General features: G+C 44.6%; 2 protein-coding genes across 2 annotated transcripts; both read left to right on the forward strand.

Moving 5' to 3' along the window:
* The first annotated feature begins 1,956 nt into the window (after positions 1-1,956).
* Positions 1,957-10,549, forward strand: eif3eb (eukaryotic translation initiation factor 3, subunit E, b). Its single transcript, XM_035182007.2, is given in 15 exon segments — positions 1,957-2,016; positions 2,018-2,047; positions 3,433-3,550; positions 3,809-3,833; positions 3,835-3,915; positions 4,006-4,048; positions 4,798-4,906; positions 4,983-5,101; positions 5,901-6,019; positions 6,319-6,445; positions 6,532-6,633; positions 8,591-8,700; positions 8,901-9,003; positions 9,241-9,375; positions 10,405-10,549. Coding segments are annotated over 15 exon segments (1,320 nt in total). The 3' UTR covers positions 10,444-10,549.
* Positions 10,550-12,106: 1,557 nt separating this feature from the next.
* LOC118125123 lies at positions 12,107-20,924 on the forward strand. Its single transcript, XM_035183493.1, has 4 exons — positions 12,107-12,314; positions 13,300-13,337; positions 15,296-15,517; positions 20,622-20,924. The coding sequence occupies exons 1-4, from the start codon at positions 12,155-12,157 to the stop codon at positions 20,922-20,924; spliced, it is 723 nt and encodes a 240-aa protein (XP_035039384.1). The 5' UTR covers positions 12,107-12,154.
* Positions 20,925-22,441: the final 1,517 nt, after the last annotated feature.

The following is a 22,441-nucleotide window of genomic DNA, read 5'->3' on the forward strand; positions in this document are numbered from 1 at the left end:
CAATCGAGTCAGTCGGGTTTCCTTTCCCTCGGTACCACACAGACCCTTCGCCCTCAGGTTTGTGATGTACCCAGTAGAGTTGAGATGATCTGAGCCGGGCAGCGTGTCCGAATCCACCACTTAGGTCCAATGAATCTGTTAGAAACTGTCCGACGGATCGTCCTGATATATTGGGAAGAGATTCATGAAGCCCGGAGGATGAATTTTTTACAGAATTAAAGTGTTTTTTGAATCGTGACTTTTGCTGAATGTTTGCAGCTGTAAAAATGATTTGCATGAAACCCCAAAGGATGAATTTAAATCATTGTGGTGATCCTCTGACTTTTTGTCCTGCACCATCATCAGGTTAGACTTTGGTTTGTGATCAGATACGTTCTGCTCAGCCTCACGGGGCTGCAGGTTATGCAAGCCTTCAAAATGCTTTTATTTACTGAGCTTTGTTTATTTGACCTTTATTTTGAAGCTTTGAAGATTTCTGGTCAGTTAATGACTTGTGATCTTTATTAAACCTTTTTTTTTTTTTAGGTTCTATGAGCTTTTTCACTTCATGCTGAACAACTGAAAATCTACCTCTCCTTCGCCACCAGCTTCAGCAACCACGCTGTTAAGGGTTTATTGGCTTTCTTCGGCGTCTGCAGATAATTGGACTCAGTCGAAACAGACAGGATCCGACTCTCTGAGTCCCTGATTAGAGCCGGTTCTAGCTGGTAACATCCCCAGCAGCCAGAGGAGTGTGTGTGTGTGTGTGTGTGTGTGTGTGTGTGTGTGTGTGTGTGTGTGTGTGTGTGTGTGTGTGTGTGTGTGTGTGTGTGTGTGTGTGTGTGTTCTCCTGCTCATTGACTGATGCTGGTAACACTCACAGTCCCGGCTGTGGTGACGGCTGCTAACTGTCAGTCCGATCCCTCCTCCGACCTCAGGGACGTCAGCAAAACCACGAGACTCTCCCGGGTTGGTCACTTGTTCACTGAGACCAGACAGTGCATCAGTCCATGTTTGACCCCAAAATACTTTTGAGACATTAATCCTTGTGTTGCAACTCGATTTTTTTGGGGGGATGTAAGCTGCCTTTCTTGCAAAAGACTAAAAATGTATTGTTTTGTTTCCTGTTGTATTTCTATGTATTTGCATTGCTATTTGTATCCTTTTGTGGGGTTAGGGTTCAAAGTCATAGATCCTCTGCAGGGCTCCACGTTCCTGGCTGTCTGGAGGGATAATGTTGAGATCTAAAACAAATTGTACGTTCGTGGAGCTGAAGCACACACACACACACACACACACACACACACACACACACACACACACACACACACACACACACACACACACGGTGACATTTTCAGAGCAGTTTAGGTTTTATTCTGTGATGCTCCTGCTTCACAACAACAGACCTGTACTGGGAGTAGAAACCACAGGGTTAGCAAGGACGTTCATTCAGTGTAACACAGTGAAGAGCAGTTTATTAGTCTTTTCACAATACATTTCACTATTTAACTTAGCAAAATAAACCCTTACCACAAACATATGTACTGTATTAATATGTCAGGTCTAATGAACTGAGGTTAGACATGTTACTGCTTTTCAATCCCTTCTTTTTTACGTTTTATTTTATCTAAGTTAATTTTATATTTTTGTTATTTATTTTTTATGAAGCACTTTGTACATTTGTCCAGACAGTTGATGTATCAACGTTTGTATACAAATAAAGATTATTATAATCAATTATATATAATAATAATGATGATGATGATTGTTGTTCTTCTTCTTCTTCTTCTTCTTCTTCTTCTTCTTCTTCTTAATAATAATAATCATAATAATAATATATCAATGTTGTTAATTAATACCTTTGTTTGACCAACTATAAAATAAACACCGTGATGACGTATCTGTACCAGGTGACGTCGTTCCCATGGTTACTCGTCTGTTTGTCAATAAAGTTCCGTCTTGAATCCAGCCAAGATGGCGGAGCAGGACCTGACCAGCAGGGTAGCTCCCTTCCTGGACCGGCACCTGGTTTCCCCCTCTGCTGGAGGTCCTGTCAGTGAAGGAGGTGAAACCCTGCTCGCTTCTGCTAACGAGTAAACACGATGTCGCTGTTTGTCGGCGGCGATTTACACCTGGAAACCCGAGGAACCCCCTCCGCCGGTTAGCCCCCGGCTAGCAGCCCCGCTAGCAGCCCCGGCTAGCAGCCCCGCTAGCCGGCACCTGGAGTCTGTCATGAGTCCGTATTGATGTTGTTGTTGTAGTGTTTGACCCGCCGGGCTCTCAGGCGTGTGGCTGGACGTGTTAGCCTTTAGCTTAGCTGCTAAAACCATCACATAAGGTTAGAGAGCACAAGCAGCATCCAGCGTCCAGCATGCTGGTTTCACTGGGAGTCGTTGACCCTCCCCCAGAGTCATGAGTCCTAACATGTGAAACCTCCTGGTGATGGAGGTCAGGACTCTATGTGGCTGACAGGTGGCGTCTCAAACCTCCTCCCCTGATCAGAGATGGCTTCTCTAGTTTGACGGACATGGCTTCCTTCACTCCTCTCTCACACCTTCTGTCCTCCCTGGACAACATGTGGACATTGTCTTCAAATGAATGGTCCCTTGTCCTTTTCAGATGTAGGTGGACTGATGAGTCCCGACCCGAGGAGCTGGCTCTCCTGTGCTGAGCACCGAGTTTAGTTTCCCCCAATGTACAGATCTGTGCACTCCTCACTACGTTCAGCTGCATAAACTGCATCACTCCGCTTGACCTTTTAATCGGTAAAATAAAATTGAATGAAAACTCAAACTCCTGATGTCAAGTCAATCAAATCAAAACCAAATATACCTTCTTATCCCCATGGAAAAATGTTTCTTGGGCCAAAGTGCTACAGCAGCTGCAGAACAGTACATTGTGTAACAAACAACAAAAACAGTACACAAGGAACATATCGTGTAGGACCCAGAATAATAATGTGAGTTGAATAAAGACACTAAAACGATGTCACCCATAAACGATGGAAAACAAAAACGGGCATTAAAACCCCAAAAAAGTGTAAAACGTGCCAGACAAAGGTTATTGAGCTACACGGCCGAATCACCTTGTTTCCTTATTGAGTATTGTGATAGTTGTTGGGATGAATAAGAGCTTGAGGTGACAAACTAGTTAGTTATGAAATTGACAACAAGGATATAAATAATAAAGTACTCCGTTGGTTTGTTTGTGTATTTAATTAATTTAGACAAATCAGAAAATGTTTTCGTAAAGACCGTCCACGGAACAATAAAGTCATTCGTTCGGTAAAATAGTAAAACCATTTATTTCTCTTGTGCGTATTTCATGCTGCTGTACACGTCTGTGTTGTCTTCATCCTAAACTTTACTCTTTCTAGCTCTTTATTCATTTACCTTCATGTCTCAAAAGTTGGATAATTTAGATGAACATTATATTTTGGGATTCTAACAGATCTACAATGAGAAGGAACTTCTTCAGGGAAAGCTGGACCTCCTCAGCGAGACAGACATGGTGGACTTCGCCATGGATGTCTACAAAAACCTGTACCTGGACAAGGAAATCCCACCGTGTGAGTAAGACAGTAGATTAGCACACACAGCAATTCTCACTGTTATCAGACATCAGGGAGACCAATCAGTGAATCAATTAACTGTATACAGCTATACACATTTCACCATCTTTTCATTGTAATTCCTTATTTTGCAACCAGTAGAAAGAAAAGTTATTCGTTGGATAACCATGTGCAGATTCTTGGGTCTGAGATTGTCTCTTTTTAGCGGCATTTAACGGAAATGGAAAATGTGTGACGGAAAATGTCCTGTCGCAGCCTTGAAGGAGAAGAGGAGCTCTGTGGACGCAGCTCCAGTCAGAGACAGAGCCCATCGTCAAGATGTTTGAAGATCCAGAGACCACACGGCAGGTGCAGTCCACGAGGTCCGATCATCTGTTCCTCTCAAATACTTTAATACTAGTATTAAAATACCTCTGATTGGTGATTAAAGTCTGGACTTGTTTCTTCACCAGAGACGGGAGGATGCTGTTTGACTGCCTGTCAGAGAAACACAATGTGAGTTTGAAATGTTAACAGCGTGTTCACACTATTCGTCTCGTCGAAGAAAATCTGGACTGCTTTTTAATCCTGTGAGGTGGGAGGCACAATGTGTGTTTTTGTTTCCATGGCAACCAGCTGCCACTGAGAGCCAGCAGGGCTGTTTTCCAGATCTCAGAATCCTAAAAACGTCCAACTACTCCCACCAATGTGCTCATTACTCACTTTGTGAGTAACTCGTGGCAACTTTTCTACCAATAGTCACTTTATTTTACCTTTCACTTCTCGTTTGGGATTAGTCGGTGTATAAAAACATTATCCACGCTGCGTGCTCTCTGCTAAAGAGGAGAATCTGTTGATGGCTTTAAAAAACACCGGCTTTTTTCTTTTTTCTTGCCGAACATGAAAGATGCTGCACATTCACTAATCAACCACGTCATCCCTGCAGCTTCTCCCATTTAGCTGCTGTGAGGGGAAGAAGCAAAGACACCAGCAGTTTGAAAAAACAGTGGATTAGTACAACCACACTCCAGGGCTGGAGATAGTTTAAAGTCACATTCATTTGAACAGTGATACTTTGCCATGCTGGCTTAGCAGTAGTTCGATAACCCTGCTCATTGACTGAATCTTTACTGACTTGGTAGAAGTGGAGAACATGTCAGTCAAAGCCAGTTGTTTCTTCTGTGTAATTGGTCCCTGGTGAGATTTGAACCTTGGTCAAAGTGTTTTAATTCAAATTCTCGTCACCCTTTGTTTTTGTCTCTTAGTTCCGTCAGGAGTACCTGGACACGCTGTACAGGTACGCCAAGTTTCAGTACGAGTGTGGTGACTACTCCGGGGCTGCTGAGTACCTGTACTTCTTCCGCGTCTTGGTAAGTATAATCACATTTGAATAGAAACAGTAATATATATAAACAAAGTCAGCGTTGTTCACATATTGCTCTTTGCTCAGGTTCCCTCAACAGGAACTCCTTGAGCTCTCTGTGGGGGAAACTGGCTTCTGAGATCCTGATGCACTGGGAAGCAGCCATGGAGGACCTCACTCGACTCAGGGAGACCATTGATAACAATGTAAGAAATGGATCTAACTGGATAAGATGACACAAACTGTGAGTGTGAATCGGGGTGAAATCATTTCAATCCACTCACGTAACATACCTGCTGCTGTAAGAGAACAAGAACGATCATTATGGGCTGTTAAATTTCCAGAATGTGAGCATAGAAAAGACTCGAGGGCAAAATAACTCACTGAGCCAAGGTGGTGAGAGCAGAGGAAGATATCATATAGTGCGTGAGTGAGCTCAGCAAGCGCGCACACACACACACACACACACACACACACACACACACACACACACACACACACACACACACACACACACACACACACACACACACACCTACCTGCTTGCAGAGAATTTCATGCCTGTTGCAGTAACAAGCGCACCTAATGCCAGTGTTATGCTGAGCTAACGCTTCAGGACGATACTGTCAGCAGCCCGGAGGTGTGAGGGGATTTCAGAGCTGAGCTTGGACCGAGATGTCAAATTTGTGTCTGTGAAGAGAGACATCAAACACGTCCCTACACGGCTCTGCCATATTACAGGTTTTCTATGTACAGGGACATACAATGAACACTGTGAGTCGTCTGATTGATCACTACAAGTCTCTGGTTAATTGTGAAGCAGGAAATTACCTGACAGTGACAGGGAGGTAGATTAAATTAAAGCGTAGTCCCTTTACTGACGAGCAGAAATCTGATCTCAATATTTACATTGTGAATCCACTTTCTGACCATTTCTCTGTACTGACTGATGCATCGTTTTCTAACCTCTTCTCTTTGCATCCTCTCTTCTTTTTGTTTTCCCAGTCGGTGAGCTCTCTGCTCCAGTCACTCCAGCAGAGGACCTGGCTCATCCACTGGTTCGTCTTCTTCAACCATCCCAAAGGCAGAGACAATATCATCGAGCTCTTCCTCTACCAGCCTCAGTGAGTCGACATTTTAACAAGACAGCAAAGTAATATATTACATGTTGTATTTGATTCTCTGTTGGACAAGGAGACAGACTGGGGGACAGTGTTCGTGGAACCTTCCAGGTAGCTGAGCCTTTTTAATAAAGCTTTGCACGAGCACATTTTGATCTTAATTTCAGGTATTTAACAAAATGAATGACTTAATTTATTCCTGTGTGAAAAACCTTTATAATTCTTTTGTTTTTAGAGTAAAAACACAGACATCCAAGTCCGTTGTGATGGCAACTAATGATGGCACCTATTTAATTTCCCAGATACCTGAATGCCATCCAGGCAATGTGCCCACACATCCTGCGATACCTTACAACCGCAGTCATCACCAACAAAGACGTACGAAGGCGCCGGCAGGTCCTCAAGGACTTGGTGAAAGTCATTCAACAGGTAAGATCAACAAGCGTTAGAGGAATAACTCTTATCTCAAGGATTTAGTCGACGTCTGAATGATGGTTCCTGTCTCCCTCCCGCAGGAGTCGTACACGTACAAGGACCCGATCACAGAGTTCGTTGAGTGTCTCTACGTGAACTTCGACTTTGACAGCGCCCAGAAGAAGCTCAGGGAGTGTGAGTCGGTGAGTTTCTTCCCCTTCAGTGTTACCGCTTGACAGTGTGCGTTCGTCACGGTGCACGGGCCTGAATCCCCCCCCATACAAGTTAGCAGTCTCCGGGGACTGAAGGGGTAATACGAGGCTTCCCTTAGCCGTGGTGCTCTGATCGCCTGAGGCCCAGACGTTCGACTCTGCAGCCATTCAGCCTCAGCAAATCCACGTCTGGCCTGATTTGCTGCCTCTTGCTTTTGTTCCAGTTTGATTTTCAAAGCAGAAGAGCTGTCAGATTGTGAAGCTCCGTTGCCTCCTCTCTGGAAACCCTCGACTGCCGTTTTCTTTTGTGCTCGGGGACCACTTTGCACATTCTCTAAACACACTCATCAATTGGCTTTTACTCCTCTTGTATAAATTGTGCAGTGCGGCGGCGCAGCCCTCAGCGACAGAGTCGGAACACAACGACGGGAGAACGGAGAAGGTTCATCAAGTCCTTCTGTTGTCATGGAATCTGATGGAGTTTTATTGTGAAGGGAATTAAAGTGTACACGTTTCCTCCAGAGATCAACAACTTGTTTTAATTTCTGTCCAAACACTCTGACATGATGTTTTGTTTCAGCACTCACTTGTTAAACAGTAATATCAGTGATGGATTGTCTCGATCTCACGTTGTGAAAAATAATTACGATGGAGTATTTCTGGATTATTGTGGCACATCAGTCTGTGTTTACCACAGCAAAGCGGTGCGTAATTGGATATCTCGCACAATAACGGCTCCGTTTATAAAATAATGGTGCCCGCATCGCATTTCAGATTCCCAGACACTAATGTATTCATACGTTTAAGCTCTTCTGCAGCCAAACATCCTATTTGATGTTCCTGTGATCACTGCTGTATAAAAAACACAGGTGGAGACTTCACAGGATAATCTGCTGCAAAACACTCACATGTGCTGGTTTTTCAAAGTTCATTTTGAGAGTGTGGCTCCATATTTTCTTTAGTGTGAGCTTAGCGGCCGTGTTGTTAACGTATTATTTGACAGTTCATATTAATGCATGTATTACTTAGAAAAAACCTCAGTGCATCTTTAATCATTTTGTTTTCAAAGCACACTCCAAAAACTATAAGGAATATTTAGTCATAAAGCTTCATATTTATGCTAATCAGGTAATGATAGGGTTTTTATTTCCTCCACAGAGAAGCTTTATGTTTTCCTCTTTGTTTTTTTAGTTTGTCTGTTAGTTAGGTGGTGGAAGGATGTGGTATGAGTCAGAACGGAACCCACTGAATCTGGGTGTGGATCCTGGATCAGGGGGCAGATCCAGGATGTTTTTTACCATTTTAATTAAGAATCTCTGAGAGAATAATAAATGAATCTTGATGAAAACATAAGTAATGAGTGTTTATGAGTGTTTAAGCATCTTGGTGCAGATCCAAATACAATGTAGTGAATTTTAATGTGGTTTCTTAAGGGGACTGTTTTTGCGTAATCCTACTGGCCAACAAATGGAATTGGGTGAAACCATAACTTCCTTGTCGGGGGGGGTGAAAACTCTCCCTTGTGAGGTTGTGTATTTTTGTCCAGGACATTTCAGTGTTTGCTGGTTGAAGCAGCAGCTGAAATTCTGTCTGTTTGGTGAATGGGAACCAACCGAAACCATAGGGAACAGATGCCAGCACGTCACATGCGGTGGCGTGTGGTGCTATTATGTCCTCAAGGAAACTTATAACAGACTTATTGTTCCAGGAAATCGTGGCTATGGTTAGAAATTATAGCGGCTGTCTGAGTGATGGCAGAATTATAGTGTTTCATCACAAGCGTTTGAAATGAAGATGTTTGTTTACTGGAAAATGTGCTTCACGCTGGCAGAGGAACTGGACTCACACTAACTGTGGGAACCTTTGACCTTTTCTTTAGTCCGTCTACACGTTCTATATGTGAATGCTTTACATATATGTGTGTAAATGAATGATCTTTTCCCTTCAGGTTCTCGTGAATGACTTCTTTCTGGTCGCCTGCCTTGAGGACTTCATTGAAAACGCCCGTCTCTTCATCTTTGAGACCTTCTGTCGGATTCATCAGTGCATCAGCATCAGGTAGAGGAAATAGAACCGCTGTGTGCCGGGCCTTTTTAGTCGTGAATGCACCGATGAGAGAAAAGGAATGAAAAGAGGTTTTAACGTCCGCACCCAGATGATTGATGTGGGTAATATTTTTACTTCTCCGTGCTTTTATTCGTGTCCTCTTAGTGCTTTTCAAAGGCAGTCGTCAACTTTCTCTCCTCCATTGCTCTCAGCATGCTGGCAGACAAGCTCAACATGACGCCCGAGGAGGCGGAGCGGTGGATCGTCAGCCTCATCCGAAACGCCCGACTCGATGCCAAGATCGACTCCAAGCTGGTGAGGCGCTGCATTCACTGATCCACCTTAAGTCAGACGAGCTTCAAGTCACTGATCCCCAACGTAATCTCACTAGACGACTGATTTGTGTAATGTATCACAGCTTTGTCAGTTTATTTATTTTGTTCTTGTTAGACTCAGAAAAGCGCATAAGACCTGTCGGGATTAATCGGGCAGTAAAGTACTTTAGACGTCATTCTTTCAGATGAACAATTTTATACAATACATGTTTCCCAGGGTCACGTGGTGATGGGCAACAACGCAGTGTCGCCGTACCAGCAGGTGATCGAGGAGACAAAGAGTCTGTCGTTCCGGAGCCAGATGTTGGCAATGAACATCGAGAAGAAGGTTGCTCACAGCAACAGGAACGAGGTAGAGTGGAAACCAAAGCACATGGAAGTGAACTGAACAGAAAGAGGATATTCATACTAAAAATTTAGTATTTGAGTTGACAGAGCTTTCATTAGAAACATGTAGTCAGGTTTCACGTCCATCATATGTCTGATATCGACCAGTTCGAGGCTTGATTTATTTTAATTTCAGTTAATTCTGATTATTTCAGACTGTTTTTACTTATACTGGATCCACAGGCTTTATTATCCATGTTTGAAACATTTAGACACAAAAACAGAAAAGCTGACCACTCAGTCGCACTCCTGTTACTCGCCCGTCTTGTTCACCGCTGTCTTTAATCTACGTGAAATACAACACTTAGATGAGGCTACATCCAGTCTTTAAAATGGTGTTTCACAACTAGAATTGTTTCTGAAGAAAGCTCCAGAAAAGCACATCACATGACCATTTACGTGCACTGGGCAGGTACGTGCTCTCTGCAGCTGGTTGCTTAGTTACAAAAAACTATAACGAACGAGGACAATGCTGAAGAGTACGACGAGGGATTTCTCTTCTTGGATTGAGGATGAGGAAGAACTTGAAACATTCTGCCTTCACTGCTGTGGAGTCAGGACTGATAGGAACAAGGAGACGAGTGCATGTGGCTGCGTCATCGTTTCCAAACTTGTCAGTTTCTGCCCGTCCCGACTAAAACTCAGACCCAGAGAAGTAAAACAGGGTCTTAGTGGCTTGACAGCAGGCGTAACCGTAGCAACAGTGATGTGTTTAAAAAGTAAGCGTTGCCATGTGGATGTCTAGATCAAACTCCTCATCTTCCCCTGCAGCCGATTGCAGTTTTTCACCACTCAATTTCAATTCATTCAATTTCCTTTTGGTGAAAAATAATCTTGCATTTAATTTGCTGCGCTGAATAATTTGACGTTAGTCTTTTGTTTTTGCCAGTTTTCAGTTGGAGGACATTTAATAATGAAACACGTCTCTGTTCATCTTCTTTATGAAGTAGTTTGAACTTTTCTTCTCACACTTCTTCTCATGTTTGTTCCTCAGACTCCAAACTGGGCAGCTCAAGACTCCGGCTTCCACTGAACTGGAAATCGGTGTCAGGAGGATTCAGATGCTTTTAGTATGTTATCAAGGCTTTTTATTGCATTCAAGAGTTTATTAGATTATTTATTATAGTTTATTATGAATTATCCACTTATTATTATTTAACTTAAGAATCTATTGGAAATCCATAAGTGTTTTTCAGACTCTTCTGAAGCAACAATAAATCATCATTAAATTTTGCTTCTGAAGAGAAACTGATTCACCTCGTCTTCCTTTATTTCTATTTGACCACTAGATGGCGAGGTTGGCTCATTTGTATTTTCTTTCAGCTGCAGAGAGCTTTTCACAATCTGACTTATTTCAGAACTTTGTATTATTCGTCATGAAAGGAAGAACAGACCAGACATTGAGCAAGAGGTGGGACCCGCCCTTCATCGGGCAACTTAGAGCCTCCAGAAAACACACAGAACTCCACACAGACAGGATTCAGAAAGTCAGTGTCCGAATTTGATATTCGGATGATTTTCTTTCATCGAGATCCATGAACTGATCCCTGGGAAATCAGGGAAAATGTTGAAAAACACCCCATCTCACAATTTTAAGTGAAAATACAATTCTGGACCCCACACTAAAAGTTGATGGGTTCACTTCCCTGACCCAAACCACATCCTCCCACCAAGTGCTGTTATTGTGTAATTCTGCTGACAACGCACAGGGGAGAAAACACAACCTCTTTTGTTCAGGTAAAAGGGAAGAAGAAGAAGAAGCAGATATTAAACTGATTCATACATGAAATGAAAAACACTTCTGCTGGTTTGTCAGATGAAATCGGATCAAACCTCACAAGACCCACATTTTGCATCAGTCACACTTGGATCCTTTTCAAGCTCCTGTCTTTTTTCCCCTGCAGCCCCGTTCGTTGGAGATGTTGTTTTGCCGCTTGTGCAGTTAAAGTTCAACCACACTTTATTTCTGCAAAGTCTATGACGCTGCAGCGACGGCTGCATTTCTGCAAATATTTAACTTGCGCTGTGAAAGCAGCGAGCAGGATGTACATCTCAAAACCGGCTGGGTAAATAGTTCTCGTCAATTAGAGCTCAGTGGATTCTCAGGATGGTCGTCTGAGTGGGGGTCTCTCATTGTGGTGGATGACACAGTTAAATCCTTGACATAATGACAGGCGTGAACACACCTTTGGAATGTGTTCATGTGTTGAGAGACATCTGAATTTTTTACACAAAATTACAGCCGGCAGGTGTTTAAGTAAAGACCGGGGGTAATTGCCCCAGGTGCATTTTTGAGTTGCCCTTAAAAGTTACAGCTCCTCCATGTGATGATTCCTCCTGGTGCTCAGCCTGGGAGTGGCTGCTGGAGGTTTATATCAGCCGCTGTGACTCTGAGCCACTCCTCCAGACTGTTTCCTTACACACACCCACACACATGCACACACACACACACACACATGCACATGCACACTTTTCCAGTAAAGTACAACATACACACATGCTTACACACACTCAGAGCTGACGTGGTCTGAGCAGCGCTGCGTCTGGAACAGCTGGTATCCATCTGTGGTTGCTGTTGCTCTGGCTGCTGCCTCTTCCTGCTGCTGTAGGCACCGTGGCTTCTTCCCCCTCTGACAGGACGCACACCGACCCACTGCGACCCGTTCATGTGCTGCAGTCCCACTGTGGACGTCAGACTGAGTACACACAGCGAGGCTCGAGCAGCGTGCTGAGCAGCCTTCAGCATGGACCTCCTGACAGCCTGGGCCGCCACCGACCCGGCTGTGGCCCGGCTCCTCTGGGTGCTCGCTCTGGTGCTGGCCACCCTCCTGGTCTGGCTCCTCTTCTTCTGCTGCTACAGCTGGAACCAGAGCTCCTCGTCCTCCCTGGAGAAGTACCTGGCAGGTAGGTGCCACCCACCCTGTCGCACCCCCTCTCCCCCTCTGCTCTGCCCTGTGGAGGCCTGTGATAAACTCACAGCTAATCTGTTGCTTGTCACTGTGGAGCCTTGACTCAAAGTCAGGCTCTGTTTTTAGCAGCAGGAACACATTTTTGTTTTTTCCAGCCCCGGTTGTTAAAATTGTTGGTTTCCTTTCCAAGACTCGACTGCAGGATCCACATTTTCCACAAACCGCCGACTCGTGTTGGCCCTGCCTCCGTTCTGTGGTCGGAGCAGTCACTGTTTAAATGTGCCGTTGCCCATGTGAGAGGGAAACAATGGCTCTTTCATACTCCTGAGTACAATAAAACATTTTTATTTGTTCAACAGGCTGCTGTCAGCCAACGTGCTACTTTTTTTTCCATCAAACTGTAAAAATGTAATTTTTACACTTTCACGCTGCACCAGAGTCTGAGCTGAATGATGCTCGTCAGCTGTCAGCTGATGAGGGGACGTCACGACTCAAGCTGCAGCGTCATGGTCGCCTGCTTGTCACAACATGTGCAGACAGGGAAACATGACTCGGGACTTCTCTGTCGTCTCTGCGGCATCGTGCACATGTGTGCAGCAGTTTGAACACTTTGACTGTTGTTGGGCAGGACAACAGGGAGTGATGACAACTTGACAACTCATAAAGGGGCCAATTATATTTCTGATTCAGTAGTTTACTGTTAACTCTATAACTTTGATTCAAAGCCGCACATCATCAAGTATATGTTGGGGAAATAGGTTCTTGTTCAAGCACAATGTGTTGTTCCAAAAAAGCTTATAAATTAAAATTCTGAACAAGTTGTCTATTGTATCTATTGTTAGTGAGTATTTCTTTTAAACACGGGACAGGGGCACTTCAGGGGCCAATCAGATTTCAGCACATCTTCTTGTGATCTTTGTTAAGTGTGTCTTTTAACAGTTTTCCTCCTTGTTGATTAAAATGTGTTTGTTTCCACACAGTGATGACGAAACGCTCCAAATCCAAAGCTCCGACTCAGGTGAGACAAATCAGAACAACTGAGTTTTAACTAGTATAAAAAAGGTCTTAAATTCCAGTTGGACCATGTCGAAGTCTTCACAGTTCTTCTGTCTGCTTTCAATATCCCACTGGCAGCTGTCAGAGCGGCTTGTAACGCCCACTTCTGCCTTTAGAGGTCCTCCTTCACTTGCAAGTACCTAAATGTTGCAGAGTGAAGAAGAGGGAGCTGGACTAACTACTGAACCAGGACTCTGCCTGGGTCTGTGAGAGAGTTGGAGCTTTGATCATAGGAATCAATCGTTGTTTAATTGAACCTTTGAGGGACTTAAAGTTGGCGTCTTTGGTCCTTTGGGATTTAAAGGAGATAAGATGCACAAACAACTTGTTGTAGATCAACAATCATGAGAAAGTACAAGTTTCTAACAAACATGGAGACTGTTCGGTGTCTCTTTGGAACCGCGACAGGATTTCAACATTTGATCAACACTGAGCGTGGAACCTCAGACCTCCTGCACCTCATGGTCAACCACTCGGATGTGTCTGTGTGGTCTCACGCCGCAAAACGCAACTTCAGGGAAATTCTCCCAAACAGAAGTTAAGACATTTCACTGAAAAACCACAAATCTCAGCCTCGTGCTGGCACCAGCGCTGAAGTTATTGGGATTGTCAGAGCAGCTTTTCAGCTCATGACAATCCAGCACGAGATATCACAGCCTGGGCCGAGGAGGAGAACTGGCCCCCCCTAGCGAGAACCCCCCCCTCTAGCGTGACTTAAACATTTTGTAACTCGATGCTGCTGCACAAGTGACTCATCCTGCAGCATATCCTGTTTTTACAGTAGATTTTGTTCCTCAGTCATATGAGGAAATGATCCATTCAATGTTTCCAGACTCTTTTGAACACAAGAGGAACTCGGTTGAGTGAAGCTGCAGAAAACAGCACCGGTGAATCTGCAGTTTGCATAACATGCAAATCAAACGCTGCATGAGATCTTAATGCATCACACCAGTGTAACAGTCTCTCTCCTGCCTCAGCCCCATGTTGTCTATATCATTCCTATATAATCTATGTAACACAAGCGCTCAGCAGCTGCAGCTTCATCATGTGGCAATTCCACGACTAAGTATAGGCCTTCAGCGAGTGGGCTTGTGTTTTCCCGGGAGCTCAGCGACTGTACTGGGCCCGGCTCTGTGTGTTTTGGCACAGTCAGTATGAGTGTTGTCGCTCAGAGGAGGAGCACTGTGCAGTCATTGTCAGAGATAAGTTGGAGGGGCTCTCTGAAATGAGTGCCGCTCTTTGTCCGGTTGGCACCGACCCGCCAACGAGGTCCAGGTCCTTCTGCGGCAGCACAAAGAGACATGTGAGCGTCTCCGTCTGCAGAACAGAGCGACACACACGAGAGCAGAAGTTATCAGGCTGTCCGGCGCTGTTTGGAAACGATCATGTACAAACACTGAAGTGGAAAAACACAGAGTAGATCTGCGGGTGATAAAAGCTGCCCTGTGTGTCTGCACCTCCGTCCTGTGAGCGAGCAGGTGTGTGAAGGATCAAACAGCATCAAGGGAACGTTACAACGCCTCCAGAAAACAATGAGAGGCCGTGAGAACGAGCCCGTGAACATTCCCAGCGTGATGTGCGTCAGCTGGGGGGTCAGAGGTCAAACCCGAGCATCTCTGCCATTCGCTGTTCGTGCAAAATGTGAATGATTTCATCAGGATTGCATGAGAGTTCCAGCTCAATGAAAGAGGCATGTGTGTTTTTTGACAATGAAAACGTCACACAGCTCATCAGCCAGTTTTAATCTACACAACGGGCTGAACAGTGAAAGAATCTGTGTGCTTCACATATCAAAACCTGCTGTGTTATCATATTTTACATCTGTGATTGGAGAGTGAACTTTTCCTGAAAGCAAACTTTAAAAATGGAACCTCAGGTTGAGGTAAATAAAGATGTTAAAGACGCAGCTTTTCATTTCAGAGGAAGAAAAAGTCCAAAGAGAAGCCGGCAGCTTCTGTCCCCTTAAAGGAGGAGAAGGAGGAGGAGGTGGTGGAGGTGGTGAAGGAGGTGAAGGAGGTGAAGGAGGTGAAGGAGTCTGTGGTCGTTGGACATGAGCCGCCTCGTCCAGTGGTGAGGAAACGGAAGAGACGACCTCTCAAGGCCGGGCTGGAAACTGTGACTGAGGCGAAACCAGCGCAGAAGGTGAGGAACGTTTCTCCACTGAGTGTCTTTAAACGCATCACTTCCTGATATTTAAAGGCCACCGTCTGCACGGTCGTTTGGTTTCATAAGTTCAAGTTTGACCTCTTTAAAAGATTTAAATGATTGTTTCCAACAAGGCACCAAAGTGATGCTCTCTGTTTATTTGGGAAACAGCAGATTTTATAGTGTTGTTGCTTTTTCAGCAACAATTAACAGAATTTGAGCTTTTTGTTCTTTCACCAAGTCGTTAAAGTTGCATTAAGTGGGACAACAGTGACTTGCTGTGGTATGAGTGGATGAGTGGTTCACTGTGGTATGAGTGGATGCCTGTGGAAATACAAAACACAGAATATTTTTAATTTGTCATAGATTGTATGATTAATTATGTCACCATTACACCTGAGGATTGTGGGTAGTGTAGTACTTCTCCTTGGCTTTGGGAATAAAACACGTTTTTCTCAAAATGCAGTTGATGTAATTCAGACTCGTGGATTTTACTGGAGCAAAAAAGCATCATTTCACAACCTCGTATCTTGTGGTAAGTCTGAACCTTGGATGGTGACAATATATTATTCAAAACCTCCGTTCAGAAAATGATTGGATTTTTACACCGTTGAGCTCCATTCAGCTCAAGTGACCTGAAGTTAGAGAGCGGAGTGCGGGGCTGATGTATTGTGCATATAAAAATGATTTAGGTTTATTACCAGTGTAAGTAAACATGTCTGAACTGACCTGGAGTCACCTTCACCTTCCTCGTCTTCCTCACCGCTCCACTTCTCTCTCGTGAAGCACTTGAGCGATGAGATTGAACCTTCGGGACAATGTGAACAGAGCTGGCACAGCCGCTGGAGCTCCGGACTGAAGGCACGAATCCTTTATGAACACAAGAGTGGACTCAGTGTTGGACTGAGCCCCGATTCATTCACCGAGCTGGAGACTAATCATGTCGCACAGGCCACACAAACAGTCGATCTATCATTCATGCTGCTCTGATTATGTAACAGCTCAGCAGGACACTTTTTAATTTGACTCGATACAACTCGGCTTCACTCGGAGCGAACACGAATCCTGAAAAACACAAATCAGAACCGATCCGTCACAAGTGGAGAAGAGAATAAATCGATCAGATTTCCTGATTAACAGCTGATTGTTTTTTATGACACCAGAGGTCAGGCTGGGGTCAGGTACCAGAGAACAGGACTGAAGTTAAACTTTCTTACTGTCACTGTCAACACTTGTCATTTTTTACTTTTCTCTATGTTTAAGAATTGATTGATTGTTCATTGGTTCATTGATCTGGTCAGAAGTCAATATTAACAGGAACCACATTGGAAACTATTCAGTTAGTTTCGTGTTTTTAGGCACAATTATGACAGTTTGGTTCATTTTTATGACAAGATCCTTCACACAAAGTTCAGTTGTCTTCACTTTTATCTGAAAATGTATTATTATTATGTTATTTAAGAGTTAAAAGTTTGTAGATGTTGACAATTTTTCAAAACCAGCTAGTATAATGATTAAGGATCATTTTAAACCTGTGAATCCGATACGCCTGACTTCAGGAACATGTAGGTGTTAGAAATGTAAGATCCTTTTTGTCCAAAAATATAAAAGTATTTTGATTTCCTTCGTCCCGACATGACCCCTCAGGTGATGATGACAGATTAGTCACAGCATCTGTTACAGCAGGTTAACTTACAGGCACCAGATGATACATGATACATAGGAGATTGTTTTGGGAACTAAAGCTCGAATCAATATCCTCTGGGATAATTAAGGTCTGTTAGTCTCTGGCGCCGTTATTTTGGGCGTCAGGGGCTGAAAAGTTTAAAGGACGATAAACTGACTGATGAGAACAAGAGTAAAAGAAGTAAAAGAACAAATAAATAGACAAAAATGTCGTCAAATAACAGGACAAGTATTCAAACTAAAAGTTCTCACATTGTGACTAACATTGCCTGCTGCATATTCAGTTGAATAGAAGAATAATGCAGACTCTGTCATATTAATGAAGAATCTGCACATGATGCTACTGAACGCATTTTTTTCATATTAACTAATGGCTCTGATTGGATCAGGGGACAAGTTCCCCTCTGGCTGTTGGTGACTTTTAAAGATATAAAAACTATGTGAACATGTGGAGTAGAAAGTTTAGATATTTACTGATATATATATGTTGTGGAGTCAAAGTGAAAATACCCCCAAAATAAACAAGAATAAAAGTAAATTAACTACAAGTAAAGTAAAAAAAAATGAAAAAATACTAAATAATTGCAGTATCAAAGTAAATATACTTCGTTACATCCCACCACTGGATATTACCCCTCACGCACTGAATCATAAAAAGTGCAGTGTGCGTTTTCACATGCATGCGCGCCGCGAACACGCATATCGCTGTCATCTCCATCCCGGTGCGTGTCGCTGGGGCAGAGGGAGCGCGCACATCCTGCAGCCCGGATCAGTCCAGTCCAGGTCGGACCGGATCAACACAAGCGGGACACCGCAGGACGCAGGCGCGGCTGCTGCGGACGAAGAGGAGGAGGAGGAAGAGGATGAAGAGGAGGAGGATGGTGTCTCTCCCAAGTTTGATCTGAATCTGGAGAATCGCGGTGCCGCTGCAAGAAACGGACATTTGCGCTTGTTTTTCCTCGAACCAGAACTGCACCGAATCCCGGATCCTGCCGTCGTGAGTACAGAGGATTTCTAATGCACGTTTCTGCCGCATCGCTGACGTTGTTCATCACATGATGTGTGTCCTTAAAAAAAAAAAAACGCTGCAGACTGGAGGTGATGTGCAGAGGTGAGGGCATCGAACCTGTGGCGGTGCAGGTGTGTCCTGACCGCAGCTGAGGTCAAACACCGACTCGGCTGATGCAGGGCAGAGGGAGTTCCCTGCAGCTTTTTGTCTGTCAGCTCATGAACTGCACCTCCAGTGAAGAAGGAGTGCATCAGTTTGGAGGAGGAGGAGGAGGAGGAGGTGGAGGAGAGTCAGGGTCTTTTCATACCAACACACACACACACACACACACACACACTTAACTTTCTCCCAGTTCCAGGTCCAGTGCGTTTCAACAGCATTCTCTCTGAAGCCCCTCAGGGTTGCCCGGTAACAAGCAGCTCGCCCTGATGCTCTCAGCCTGCTGGGATAAAGGCCACACACACAACCTCTGCCTCTGCATAAGTAATAGGTTACACACACAAGTACACAAGTCAGTGATGCAATAACGATGATACACTTTATTTCGATAGCCTCTTTCAAAACAGTTGCAAGGTGCTTTGCAAGTGGAAAATGGCAGATTTGAAGGGGAACAATGGGAAAGAGTTAAAAAGCAATAGAGCACAAATACAAAAATACTTGTAAGATCAGTACCTTTTGAAATGGAGTATTTAATATAGATTTTATAGACCTTCACTGGGGACACACGTGTTGTCAACAGATCTGAAATGTACTGAGGTGCAAGTCCGGAACTTAAAAGTCCAAAATAAAAATCTAGAAATTGACTGGGAGCCATTGAGCTAAACTCGTCTCCCTCTGAGCAGATTTGGTGAGAAGTCGATTTGGACGAGCTGTAATGTGTTTTCGAGGGTTTCACCTCCTTCCTGTAATCTAGTTGTGTTACTGAGCCGATCTGTGCAGTGATGATTCATTCAGAGAGACGACGATGAACAACTCACACGTTGCAGCTTTCCAAGGTGCCTCGGGGCGAACGTCTCTCCCTCTGCCGGGTGCCGGCCTATTTTAGAAGCTCTACATTTTCTACATGACTCCCCTTGTTGCACGTGGGCTCAAACCTTTCAAACAGCCCCGGCCCGACGTTTTTACTGAAGCATTTATATTTATACTGCGTCTTTTCACGCACACGCACCCTGGAGGACAAACGCGGGGCGTTCGCTGATCCGTCAAATCGTGGCCAAGTGCCCACGATTCCATCTGGATCAGTCAATAGTCTGATGTGTCGCTGCTCTACTTTTAGAGGTAAACGGAGGTTTAGCTGAACTCAAACGGGCCAATCACAAGTTTCCCTGAAGAGAAAACTTCCACAACGCTGCAGTAAAAATATTTTAGTTTCACCTTCACGTTTTTAAGATTTTATTTATTTGAACTGTTGCATCCGGAGCAGTGACGTCAACCAACCTGAAGCTTCTGGGCTGAGGTCTCAAACAAAGTGGTGACCGGGCCTCTGAAGTGGCTGCAGCTGATCCCTGGAACAACTTATTTTACAACCTAATATTATACTAATATTTGATTGCTTTTGTTTTTTTCTATTTATTCTCTATGTTTTTGAATATATTTCTAGATTCTTTCATTTTCATTTTCAGCCTCTTCAGCATTTAGGTCACCAGTGGTTGTTTTAGACAAACTTCTAAATCCTGAAGGAGCCAAAGTGTCAGACGCAGAAGATGAGCTGTGGATCGGGCTCCTTGGATTTTATAAAGGTTTAATTATTAAAGAAATAAAACGGGTCGACAGCGCTGCAGTCACAGCAACAAAGAGAAACGGCTTCAAGCAGCTCAATCATAACCTGAACGTGAACTGCAGCTGATGCTCTGTTAGACTCCTCCTGGGACTTTGGTCCTGTCGGCTGCCGTCCAATCAGAGGGGAGGTGGCGGTGCAGCCAGCGCCCCTGTGGAGGAGAGCGCTCTGTGAGCTGGATGGTGACTCAGCAGAACAGGAGGCAGGAGCGTGGTGACGTTGTACCGATACATGCAGCAGCTCCTCCTCCTGCTCCTCCTCCTCCTGCTCCTCCTGCTCCTCCTGTTCTCTGAACGAGTCAGGTTCTCTCCACGCAGCCGTCACAGCACTGAGCCTGGCAGAAAGTAACTAAGTACAGTTACTCACTGTAATCTGCTTCAGAGGAAAGTCTTCCTCTGTGTCCCATCTGCTAACATGGAGGAGGAAGGGTTTTCGACCTTTACTACTATCACTTGTGGTTAAAGTTCCAATGGTTGTAGAGTAATCTGTCAGTTTTGAGACCCGGAACTTTATATTTTGGAATGTTTTGGAATAAAAAAATTACTTAACGATGAAGTCGCCTTTCATTGTTTTACCTTTGAGATGCTGTGAGTTCATGTCGATGCTTTTCTTCTCCTCATGTCCTCCAGACGATGGAGGAGGTGAAGCCCAACAAGAGGCCGATGGTCAGGGCTGCGTCGGAGGAGAGCTCCAGCGACCTGGGCTCCATCAGCTGGTCTCCGTCCCGCGGGGACACGCTGCCCTGGAACCTGCCCAAGCACCATCGCATGAAGAGGTCCAAGTCGGCGTCCGGGGACGTGCTGGACCCGGCGGAGAGGGCCGTCATCCGCATCGCAGGCAAGTTCCCACAATCCACTGCTGCTGCTCACAGAGCTTTCAGGAGGAAGCTCCTGTCGACACTGAATCCCTTTGGTTTGGGGACGTCTTTGTAAAATCCTGGTAATTGTGATGGTTTGGTCTGTGGCTGCTGCTGGTTGGAGAGTCCACATGATTGTTTTCATGTGCTCAGCAGATCCACGTGTTTCCCTGTTGTTTTGGCTTCGTGGCTTTTGTTCCACACGAGTTTCCTCTGTGCACTTTGTCAGTGTAATATTTACTCCAACCAAATGGGATTATACTTTTATAATCTTAACTGTTGAGCTCATGCTCTGCCGCCCTCACTGCCAACATTCAACTCAGGACTATTATCTGCTGCTTAGCACAACATTCCTCTGGGTTTGATCATTGTCAGAAACAAATCAACAAAATATAAAACTTCAAGTCCATTTTAATACACGTGTTGGTAACAATCTGTTCAGACGAGCATCAGGTGGATTCAGATCTTAATTCATTCTTCAGTCTGCGATACCATCTCTCATTATCCTCAGAGCCGGGTGGGAATCGAACTTGCGAGCTGCGTCTTTTTAAAAAAAATCCACCTGAGACCATCTCTTAGTCCTGCAGCCGCTCCACCTCTGTTCACTGAGGCAGGGCTCGGATGATGCCACCCGCTGACTCATCTCTTCCTGTGGTGTCGGGTTCACATCGTCTCTTCGGAACCACAGACAGAAACACTGACCTCACCCCCTCGCCGCCTCCTCGCTGGTTGTCTCTATTGATCTGATGGGGTGGGGTTCTGCAGTGGTGACTGTAATGTTATTGTCTCCACAGGCAGCAGCAGCACTGTCTGACCCTCCAGGAGATATCTGGACTCAGTCTGATTTATTTATTCTAACTGTTCATGACGTGATGATTCCTCAGTGTCACCGTGGAGCTGCCTGATGCCAGCGACTGATCAAATATATGAGGTGAAGGCGAGCGTCTCCGTGTTGTGTCACTGAAACGCTGCCATGACGCCGCCCGGCCTGATTCATGATCCTCGTGAGACACGTTCAAGGTTCGAGCTCAGGTGGAGACAAGACCGTTTGTTATCAAGCTGCCGGCTGATTGAGAGGCTCTGAATGAGACGTCACTGAAGGTCCAGTGTGTAAGATTCAGGTGAAAGGATCTAGTGGCAGAAATTGAGGGGTCCTCTCTACGGAGGCAGCCATGTTTTTTTTTTTACAGTAGCCCAAACTGGACAAAGTAAACACCTTTTGAGTTTCTATGACAACTGAAGGTTTCTACAGGTTCTCCTTCATGTTTGGAAGAGGAGGGTGAGGTGAGGGGTGTTCAGCTGCAACATGCAACGTCACCACTAGATGTCACTAAATTCTACACACTGAACCTTTAAGCAGTTTTTCTGACAATTGGAAAATTGGGTCTGGACATTTTCCGGCATTTGTCTTTCACCTATGAAGAAGCAGCAGGAGAATGTAACTGCAACTCCCTTATTTTTCACCATATTTTAGATATGTTGCCCTTAAAATTCAGTTCTCTGCTCCGGAGAGAGATTCTTTAAATGTTAATGTACGTTTTTCAGGAAGGTGGCGTTTGAATTTTCCGCTGTAGTGCTTTTCTTACTTTGTGC

This window comes from Hippoglossus stenolepis, chromosome 17, assembly GCF_022539355.2.
Source record: "Hippoglossus stenolepis isolate QCI-W04-F060 chromosome 17, HSTE1.2, whole genome shotgun sequence".
In the NCBI taxonomy this organism is placed as follows: Eukaryota; Metazoa; Chordata; class Actinopteri; order Pleuronectiformes; family Pleuronectidae; genus Hippoglossus; species Hippoglossus stenolepis.